Source organism: Diabrotica undecimpunctata, chromosome 3, assembly GCF_040954645.1.
Source record: "Diabrotica undecimpunctata isolate CICGRU chromosome 3, icDiaUnde3, whole genome shotgun sequence".
NCBI classification, from domain to species: domain Eukaryota; kingdom Metazoa; phylum Arthropoda; class Insecta; order Coleoptera; family Chrysomelidae; genus Diabrotica; species Diabrotica undecimpunctata.
The window spans coordinates 92,819,905-92,832,066 of record NC_092805.1 but is presented as its reverse complement, the minus strand read 5'-3'; the positions used below and the strand labels follow the sequence as shown (position 1 = coordinate 92,832,066).

At 31.2% G+C, this 12,162-nt stretch overlaps 1 protein-coding gene across 1 annotated transcript in view; it reads right to left on the bottom strand.

Moving 5' to 3' along the window:
• The window catches only part of LOC140437060 (phenoloxidase-activating factor 2-like), a 52,001-nt gene extending 46,094 nt beyond the window's left edge, over nt 1–5,907 (bottom strand). Inside the window, exon 1 of the mRNA XM_072526307.1 lies at nt 5,529–5,907. Within this exon, the coding sequence (XP_072382408.1) occupies nt 5,529–5,737 (209 nt within the window). The 5' untranslated portion in view covers nt 5,738–5,907. The remainder of the gene's footprint in view (nt 1–5,528) is intronic.
• Between the last annotated feature and the right edge of the window lie 6,255 nt (nt 5,908–12,162).

Below are 12,162 nucleotides of genomic sequence, written 5' to 3'. Positions count from 1 at the left end.
GATAAGTCAAAATGCAAGTACATTATTTTCTTGGTAATTTTAAATGGAACACCCTGTATTTTATATCACTATCGAAAAGTACTAATATCGTACTTCAAATTTTATGAAGTACTCCCTATAACTAAAGTTATCAGTTTTCTAGATATTTTTATTTTTCTATCAAAGTATTAATTTGGTAGATATTTTAACGCTTACCAATAATTATTTTGAAGCGGCCATGATTGATTTGTTCAGTGACAAAACTTTAGGTATAGGGAGTACTTCATAAAATTTGAAGTACGATATCGTTTTCGATAGTGATATAAAATACAAGGTGTTCTATTTAAAATTACCAAGAAAATAATGTACTTGCATCTTGACTTACCCTGTATTTGATTTAACGAATATTATGAAAACGAATATGTTTTTTAATTCTTAACAATTATTAAAAAACTTGATACGATTTTCAGATAATATTGGTTATAACTTTTTAAATACCTGGTATAACATAATAAAACTTTACATTGTTGTGATGTGGCAGTGAAGCAGATTTCAAATTTAAAATAAAATACAGGGTGGTCCATTAAAAAAACATAAGTTTGGTCTGTCGCCATCTTATGGAACATCCTGTAAGATTATGTAAAAATTTGGAGTGTAAAGCTGCCTACAATTTTTGTCAATAACTTTTTTTGTAATTTTTACTATAACAGATATTAGCTTTCTCACATTAATCAATCACCCAGTATATATATATATATATATATATATATATATATATATATATATTTATTTAGTTATTAGAAAAATTTTCTACCAAGTAACCAAAAACAAAATTTGATTAATTTATTAATGTTCTTTATTTTGGGAAAAATTTCCGAAGTAGAAATCGAAACGTCAAACATAAACCTAATATAAACCTCAATTGTGGCTTACTCCCCAAAAAATAGAAACTGGCATTAAGATGTCAAAAGAAAATAGCTTCAGAATAATATTGATTAATAACATTGTATTGAAAAAATTATTAGATATACTTGTAAATTAATGGTAATGTAATCCTATTAATAAATTAAGTTGAAAAAAGAGTTAAAAACATATAAAAATAAAACTATTCCTTTGTGCACTTTCTCCTTCTGATTCTCTTTTTCCTTCCCTTTCTGAATTCATTGTGAATTCGAATTGTTGTCTTTAGTATAATTTTGAAATATATTGTAAACGTTTCATTTAATTAGTGAAACAAAATGGTCCAACAAAATGGGATGGTCCATTTACTCGACACTAGGGGAGTGCCTTACAACATGTAAAAATTTAATTTTGTGAATAACATATATGATCTTTGAATGCATATTTGAATACTTTCAATTATTGTAATAAAAAAATTAGATGTGTTAGATTAGGTTTACTTACAATCTTATAAAAAATAGATTGATAAATTTACATAGATAGGATAAAAAAATATATACGTAAAATTTGTATGAAAAGAAATTATTGTAACTTTATTTATATCAAATTATTAATAAATTATTTACAATTTTATTAAAGAAGTATACATTAATCATATTTATTTCTGTTTTACATTCAAACTTACCTTAAATATTAGTAAAAAAAAATTGAATATTGTATACTGGTAATGTACGCAAAAAGTACATACAAGTTCAAAAAGAAACGTTGAAATACATAAAAAAGGACCAGAGATACAGTTAACAGCGCCTTCCCCCTCCCCTCAAGTCCCGCAAATTTCTAAGCCGGCCGATTTTAAAGAACACATTTTGAAGCTTTGTGGACGATTCCATTAAAGAGCAATATTTTTAAAATTTGGTACAATAAAACTTTAAAGTATGTGCTTTTAAATAACGCTAATAAGATTTCTTAATTGTTATAAACAAAGCTGCTATGAATTAAATAAAAAAAGAGGCTAACTTTGTCCCAAATTATTTAGGACATTTTTTTTAATTTGTGAAAAAATTTAGGTTTTTTAAATATAAAAAATACTATTCTTACAAGCAATGGTTAAAAAGTTATTCTAATTGTTTATAAGCAAAAAATCGACATGTTTTTGCAAAATTTTTTTGCAATATTTCAAATTAAATTTTTAATTTTTGTTAATGTTAATAATAGAACAAGTCTTCTTCTTCCATAAACTACCCTTACAATCACTAAAACTATATAATTTTCTGACTTATATTGTTGCAAAAAAAATTAATTTGGGATAAACAAATAAAATAACTTTTAAACTATTTGACCGATTACTTTGAAATTTTAACCATATTTTAAGCACTACAAGACACACCTTTCCATGAAATATAAATGTTATAAGTTTATTTTCAAAAAAGTTATTATCATTTATTAAAAACCGAAATTTTTGACCTATTTTGCAATTTCCTAAGTAACAAATAAGGATAAAAGCATTTAGAAAACGCCATTTTGAAGGTTTTTATATGACGGAAAAGTTTCTTTTCTTGTAAAATTTGTTTAAAATGCTTCACTTTTTGCTGATACACGAAAAAAGCAAAAATTTTCCGTTTTTTGACCTTAATTTGTTAATAACGAAGTAAATCCAAAAAATCGACTGCAGGAAACATATAGGTTTTTGTTACAGAGGTCCATACTACTCAAAACAACTGTCGTTTGCCTGGCCGGACGAGTGTCATGAAAAAATGCTTATTTCCCTGGGCTAAAACTAAGATCCGAAAAACTGAATATAACAGAAAAAAGAGGAAGCTCCTAGAGGTCTTATTACCCAAGACTTACTCCAAAGAAGTAGATGACAAAAACCAATACTGCAATCAACAATGAATTTTTAAAAGAATAGTTATAAGACATAAAGCCCAAACAAGGGAACAGAAATGTGAGTAAGTGAAATCATGTCCATTTGGAAGCAAATCTTCGGAGGCTTGGAGATTTATACGAAATCTACGCAAAGGGACTACAAGAGTCCAGACCTGAATATCTCCAACACATATATCTAGAAGATACCAAATTCATGGACAAGAAATAAATATCGAAGACAACCTAGTTGCCTAACTTACAAAAACCCTGACAAATAAGAGAGCCTATGGAACCTGTCGCGCACCCAGGGGGGGTTTTGGTGGTTAAACCCCCCTCCCCCTAGGGCATATAAAGCAAAAAATATATAAAGAATGATAGGAAAATGTAACTTGTCTTTCACACACACACATACAAAAAATTCAAAGCGCTAATTTAATAATTAAATTACCACGTTAAATATATAGAATACAATAATTATTGTATAAATACACAATCATTATTAATATTTTTCATTATATTTAGATATAGATACCTAATATTAGGCTCATGATAAATGTCGACAGAACGAGTCTGTTCTGACTGCAAAAACTACCGCTACATCTCAGTTACGATTACTCCCAGTAGATTGTATGGAATAGTTATGAAAAGCTTAGTCAAAAACGACTACTTGAGCTGGAACAGCAACTAGGATTTCAAGCTGAGCAATCTTTCATCGACCACATCTACACTTAAACCCAACTAAATGAAAAAAAAATGCGGACGATTAAGTAGTCATCGCATAAGGCCAGGAAGATCTGCAATTTATGACAAAGCGATTAACACAGGAATATGAGCGATGGGGTCTCAATGTTAACTCAAGAAAACGAACTAAATGTGCACAGGAGGAACTAAATTTAGAAGATGGAAGTGTTATTTCTTCATGTTACGAATATATTTATTTGAAGGCAAAGATGGAAAGAGACGGATTCGCTGAAACATAAATCGAAGAATGAATCATAAAAAAGAAACAAATAATAGGCGCACTAAACTTACTACTCCGGTCAAAAACTCTAAACAGAAAAGATACAGCTACATTTAACAGCATTTTTAAAAGCACTGTAACTTATGGAAATTTGGCAACTCACTAAGAGAACGGCACAAAAACTTCTTGTTCTGGAAAAGGATTTTTGGCGCAGATCAGCAGGCGGTAGAATAATGCACGTAGCAAATAAAATAATAAGACAAATCATGGATATCACCATTAAAGATATACAGCAAAAACAGCTTATTTGGTACGGACATGTACAGAGAATGACAGATCATCGCATACCAAAGATAATATTGGATTGCCAGCCACCCGAGCGAAAAAAAAAAACTAGGAAGACCGAAAACAACATGGCTTAATGGAGTCCCAAAGGCAATGTCAGAAAGAGGTCTACGACCAGGAGAGTGAATCGATAGACGTGAATAAAGGCCGGTTTTCACGCTACATCTTATTGTACGTTTTGTTGGATAGGACAAATCCTATACATTAAAATGTGGCATGTAAACAGCAAAACGTACATCTTGTCAAATCGAAATGAAATCCAAAGTCAGATCTCAGAAATGATGGGAGAAGCATGGTTCTGCAAAGAATGACAGGATAAAACGTTACGTGAAAATACATGTTCAGACAAATTTTTAAGTACTTAACATACAGACAAAGTTTTAAGTTCTGTTTTAAAACCAAGTAGATTGCATTATAAGTGTCAGGAATTATTTGGCTTAACGTTGGTTTGGATATCATGGTTGTGAACTCCAAGTCCTTGACGCTGCGTCCTGTTGCAAGATATCTGAGAGTTGCTGTGTGTCTTTCATGGGGTATAATGGCTTTTCTCATGCAGGTGTCTTGTTTCAATATGTATGATGTTACCAAATCTAGCAATTGACAATAGGCTGGCCAGTCATCTGGTTCACCTCTCAGTTCTTTTAGTAACGAGACGTGGGAATACTGGCTTCTTTTTAGAAGCCCACTCTCCTGACCATCTTGTCTTTTCCCTCTTCATCCCCTTTTTCCTCAGTTGTAATATCGTTATAGTTGAAAATATAAAAAAAGCAGCCGTGTTTCATCCATAATAAAAAAAATCACTAAACAAACTTCACACAACTCAAGACTCTGAATTAGAAATGAGAATGAAAACGGAAGGGAAAACGTAGTGTGTATACACTGGACAAAACGTATTGTCGTACGTTTTATATGATCCACAAAACGTACAAGAAAACGTAGCGTGAGGAAGGCGCAGGATGCTATAAATCGGACATTATATACATATATATATATATATATTTATATATATATATATATATATATATATATATATATATATAAAACCATTATTTACCTTAATATATACGTATTCCATAAAGCTTCCAAGCTCTTAGTGGCAATATTGAGAAATAATACATGTAATTAAAACTACATGTAACTAGTGATTTCTTTTGTTATAATTTTTTGTCATCACGTTGAAACAACTACATGCAACATGCCTGTAAGGAAGGCATGTTACGAATACCTGGTATCGAGTAAAATCGTATATTGTATTGTTGATAAATAAAAAAAAATCTACAGAAAAATATGGATAGTTGGCAACGGGAGGAATAAAGAAAAAATGAGATCAGGAGTGAACAGGTATATCATTGCAATTAGTTTTAACACGGAATACCAAAATATATCTGACAAGCTGTAATAAGATTACTTTTAACATTTCTCATATTTTAATTTAAAACCTTTTCTGAGCTTCTAGATAGTAAAATATAGAACATACCGTAAGTCGATTAAATTTTCACCATTGGTAATCACTGTATTATTAGCATCACACTGATAGTAGTAAACACATTTACAGTTATTAAAAATCTCTATTATACTATTATCTACATCATCTTGTCGTTTTAATCGCCGAAAACCACCTTGAACTTCCACTAGAAGAAAACTGTTCAATAACAAAACATTTAGTAACACAACGTACATCGACATTTTGAAATCACAAATCAAAACTTTTTATAATTGATATTCTACAAACACCATAAAGATAAAATGAATGCGACCACATATTACTGCGAGGTTAAAGTGGATGTTTGATAATACTTTTGTTTATCGAATAAAAGGATAAGATTCAGACCGATGGGGGAAACCTCATTAACGTCAGATGATTGTTTCTAAACCGGAATATCAAGAGATTCTCGCAATCATTTACATATAAAAACGCATGTCCTCCATACGGGGTCGACTATTTTGCGGTTTACTTTTTGTTTTGGAGTCCGATAACCGACAGTCTACAGTTAAGATTTGGAAAGACAAAAGGCTATAAATAAATTTCTTTGTCCTTTTGACCGTTTTCTAGTTAAATCCTTGAGATTTAAGACATTTTATTAAACTAATAATAACTGGACTCCTAAACGAATTCTGTTCTTTTCTCTTTTTATCGTCTGAATGAGTTGATTTTATTTTGTCTGGTAATTTTGTCCCCGGTTTTTGTTTCGCGTGTTTGATTCCTCACTCTTTGAGTATAAAGTAGGAAATATAAAAATATGTAATGTTTACATTTATCATCCAAAAATATCGTAGAAAAATTCATGATTGAAAATAACGGCTACATTGTAGTTAATAATCAGATTATACAAGCTCGACGGTATATAACTCCCTCCAAAAGAATTAATCTCTCTAATATTTGCCCAACCATTCCTCATCATGTATTAATTTTATCAGCCCAACAGATCTTACAATTCAGAATCGTTTGTAATCAACTACGATAATACTTCAGACACAATCTACTTATCAAGCGGCAATTACAAATGTAAACAAAATGAGCATACGGCAACGAACTACAAAAACTCTATCAACCCAAATCCAAACACGTACTCCTCCAGAAATATCAACCATGCCACCATCACCTACTTCAACTCAAACAGATACCTCAAGTACAAAAATTACCTAATAATACTATTAATAAACCGAAGTTTACCAATCCAGCAGAAATAACACTTAATGCTAAGAAAAAACAAACTAAAGAAAAATCTCTAAAAGCATTCATAAACCAGCCACCACCATTATTTATTTTAGGCTATGTTAAGATAACAGACCTATTCCAAAGCATAAAGGGTTCACCCGATCCACTTGTTACCATTGATAATTATACAAACAACTTCACAGCACTCATCAATATGTTAAGCAAAATATATTCATATACTCAAGACAAAAACTCGAAATACCAAATTAAGGAAAATTCTTCTAAAACACTTACAGCTGCAAATCACACAATACCTAATATCCGATACAAAAAGTGACTGCTCACAAACGAGTTATTTAATAAATTTAATTAATAAAATGGATTTGTATTAAGTTAATACAGTGGAATATAAATGGCTATTACAATAATCTATCTATGCTACAAATCATTCTTTCAGAACAAAATCCATATTTTGTTTGTTTACAAGAGACCTATTTTAAACGAAATCAAAATATAAACTTAAGAAACTATCTGTGTAATAATCAAATAATACCCAATTAAAACATTGCTAGTGAAGGTTTTTAATTAATAATTTATATGACTTGATAAGAATACCTCTAAATACTAACTTAGAGGCCATTGCTGTCTACGTCATTGGAAAAACTAATATAAACCTTTGTAATATACATTTACCTCCTGGAGCAGTAATATCGAGAAACAAACTAGAGGATCTTTTCAACCAAATTCCTACTTCTCGAATCAATTTTTGAGACCTAAACGTATGTAATCAAATCTGGGGATCAGCATATTAAGACCAACGGGGTAATGTAATTAAAGAAATTATAGATCATCCAAACTTAAGACCGATAACAATGTGTGACACCGATCTTTATCCATATTTGTGTTGCTATCCAATGAAGTACACGTACAACAGTGACCACTGTCTATTAATTATAGAAATCAATCAGCATAGCCGCACAACCCGTTTTTCTCCGAAATGAAAAATAGGTAAAGCCCATTGGAAGCGTTTCACCAAATAGATAGAGTCGGACATAAACAAGTCCTCGACAACAAAAAACAATGTAGAAGAATCTCAAGGTAACTTGACCAAAATAATTATTAAGGCAGCTGAAAACACAATCTCAATGAGTCTTGTAAAAAGGTCATTAGAGAAAGATCATTAATAAATACAAAAGAAATAAATCACTATAAAACCAAGTAAAATATAAGAGAACTGGAGCCATAACTAGATTGACAATAAAGACAACTAACGTCAATCCTGGATTGATTATGTTTCTAAAATAAACAGCTCTACTCCTATGAGCGACATATATGGAAGAAGATAACACGAATATTGGAAAAAAATTTTAGTTAAAAATCAACTCATTAAAAATTAAAGACAAGGTTATTATCAAGGAATACTTAATATCCTTAAAGCGTTGTCTAAAAAAGACTCGAGAGTAGATAGACAAACTAAGCTCTCTCTCTACAGAACACTAATCAGATCTAAATTAGACTATGGTGTGATAGCATATTCATCGCCTGATAAGTCTTCCCTTAAAATTTTAGATACAATCCACAATACTGCACTCCGCATTGTCTTGGAAGCTTTCAGAACCACACCAATAGAAAGTCTGTATTGCGAAGCAGCTGAACCGTCACTATATTACAGCATAATGTACTTAAAGTTAACCTACGCAATTAAATCAAATGCAAATCCTAACAACTACACACCACACCTTGAAATATGATCACCTTAATCGATTATCATCATTTTGTCCATTAAAGTATGTCTACATAAACCTTTCTACCACCGAATCAAAATGAGTCTCTTATCTTTTAACAACACCTTACCTCCTTGTTTTCCCGTTAGTTTTGAACCTGCTGCGTCATGGAAATTGGGAGTACCTAAAATAATAACTACTCATTGGACAAACATACTTCTAATCATAATAATATAATACATCTAAATCTGCAAAACTTATTATCAGACTATACAAATGTCTCTAATATATCTCAAAAATATAAGTTGCTAATACACTACAGTATTCTAAATGCAGAATTATATACCATATACAGGGCACTAACATAGAACAATAACATAGAAAAATCAAACAAAATCTGATAGATCTACAAAATTTTAATCAGGAGGTAATCTTCATTTTCTTCAGAGGCCGTTGTCTTCTGAGATTAGTTCTCGACGTTTCGCCAACACTAGAGGTTGGCAGCCTAACAGCCCGAACAAACAGTTTAACAAATCTAATATTTAAATTGTAAAGATTTGCTTCCCGCTAATAACCTTCGGAATGATGGGAATTTGTAAATAAAAAAATATGTAAAACATTTCAACATTCCAACAGACACATTGTGATTGCCTTAGAGTTTTCACATCACCAAATAGTTGGTTCAGATTTCTAATTATGATGACGACCTAGCCAACCTATAGTTGTAAATTGTGCGGTGATAGCAAAGCACACGTCTTTGTTTTTTACAGTCAATAGATTTCAAGGAATAACGATTTTTGAATTATTGGGCTAAAGTCATTTATCTATACTTGTTCTTTGCTGCTAAAATTGTTCTATTACTCAGGTAATTGTGATTTTTGTGTTTAACGATAATGTACTTTATTCATAATTTCGTACTTCTTTGATACGAAATAACAAAAATTCGGCGAAAACGAAATCAAGCCAGCAATTGCTTGTAAAAGTCTATGAGCTTCTATTCATTGAACTAAATAGTTCAATCTATTTCTATCATATTTTCTTTTAGATTTCAATTCTCGATTGAAACCTTCGCTCAATTTACGATTTCGAGATGGCATTCCAAACTTGACCAATGAAATGCTGCATATGACGTAATGCACGTCTTCTATGAAAAGCAAAACTTTGTTTTATATCTCCTCTTTCACCTATAGATTGGGATTCCTTGAACTGACACGAATTCCATGTAAATTGTTTGACAGTTCACGTGTATTCGATGGAAGGCACACCGAAATAATGATCGCAAACAATTAGCGTATCTGATTTGGAGATGCAGAAACAATTGTGTCAGCGATTGTTATGTCCCAATGATTATGATTATTGTTTTCAAGCAAATTCACTTGTTGACTTGCAGCACTTAATGGAGGACCCACTACACATTTGACCGTTCAAAAAGTAATTGAAATAATATCGGCTCACCAACACCAACAATAACTGCAGGTAGCACTTGTCACTCATCTTGATAAATTATGTAAATACAACCAAGAGTGTTAGTAGAACGCACATCTGAATGATAAGGAACCACTTTGCTAAACTATAACTAGTAACTATCGGCTAAATAGATCGCTTTGGCAACGATGAAGTTAATTAACTCGTTGATTGCGTCCAGATGTATCACAAATGTACGACAGTGGAATGCTGTATTCTTTATTTTGTATGATGAGGTACGAATCATCTCATTGTAGCTCACATATCGACTTAATAATGTATCGATAAAAACTATTAATAAAACATTTAACATTAAAATATCATTTGAAAAATATTAATTGAATAATTCATAAACATAAAGATATAAGTACAGAGGTTACAAATTAAACAAAAACAATGTTTGTGAAGAGTTATTAATGTGTTAGCCTTCAGTATCCTAGGCGTAGTGTGGTTAGAACTGTTTGTAGGCAGTGGTTGTAAGTTGTAGGTCAATATTATTATGTATTATTAGTAATATGAATTAAATGTATCGTTTCAAGAACAAAATATGATTGAAATGTCAGATGTTAATAGTTCAGATTTCTTCCCTAGGTGGCGTAGGTATCTACCGGACAATCAGTGTGAGTTGATATATATATATATATATATATATATATATATATATATATATATATATATATATATATAAATATATATATATATATATATATATATATTTATATATGTATATACATATATATAAATATATATATATATATATATATATATATATATATAATATATATATATATATATATATATAATATATATATATATATATAATATATATATATATATATATATATATATAATATATATATATATATATATATATATATATATATATATATATATATATATATATATATATATCTTCTTCTTCTTAGTCGTTAACCTGATGCAGGTATCGTGATATCATGAAGCTATTAGCTAAATTTCCCAATGTTCCTCCACGTTTTTCTATCTTCTGCCATTCTAGCACATTCTGACAATGGAGCGCCAATGGTAGCAACAATATGGTCCGTGTATCGTGTGGGAGATCTACCTCTATTTCTTTTGCCTTCTACTTTTCCCTGGATGGTAAATTTTTCAAGACCATTTCTTCGAAGCACATGTCCAAAATAGCTTATTATTTGTTCTGATATTTGTGTTCTTAGTCTTTTCTTTATGTTTAGCTGGCCAGTATGGATTCATTTGTTCTTCGGGCCACTCATGGTATTCTCAGCATTCGTCTCCAGCAGTACATCTCAAATACATCTATGTTCTTTTTGTCTTTCTCAGTAAGGGTCCAGCATTCCGATGCATAAGTAAAAACTGGAAAACTAGACTTCTTACTAGTCTCATTTTTGTATCGGTAGTTATTTCATGGCTTTTCCAAATTTTTGTTAATTTTGCAATAGCGCTTTTTGCGATTGCCGACAGCCGCTTTATTTCTTCAGTACAGCCTCCTTTGTTAGTTATTAATGAGCCCAGATACACAGATTTATCTACAACAGCGATATTGTTTATCATGACCAGATGATTTTGATTGTTGTTAGCTCTGTCAATTATCATGATTCTCGTTTTATCTCTGTTTATTTTAAGGTCCATCGTTAAGCTTACGTCTTCTATCCGTTGTAGCAGGTGAATCAATTCAGCTTGAGAACTAGCGAGGATAGTAGTATCATCTGCATATCTCAAGTTGCAAATCTTCTTCCCGCCAATGGTGATGCCACCGTTCCAGTCCTCAGTAGCTTTCCGCATTATCCATTCACCATAGATGTTAAATATAATTGGGCTTAGTATGCAGCCTTGTCTCACGCCCTTTGTGAGACAAGGCTGCAACTGAAACTATCGGTTAGTTCCCCATTTATTCTAACTCTGGCATAATTGTTATTGTACAGGCTTTTAATTAGCAGTATCAGATGATTGGGGACTCCCATTTCAGACAAAACCTGCCACATTTTACTCCAGTTGACCAAATCGAAAGCTTTACTATAATCTATGAAGCACAAATATGTTGTGATGTTGAATTCTCTGGATTTTTCTACAATCTGCCGTACGTTTAAAATTTGTTCTCTAGTACCACGTCCGGGGACGAAACCTGCTTGTTCATCCGCAATGTTTGGTAGTAAAAAGGGCTTTATCCTCTCGAGAATTATGTGTAAGAGTATCTTACTGCAATGCGCAATTAGAGCAATTATGCTATAGTTGCTACATAAATCTTTCGCTCCCTTTTTATGTAT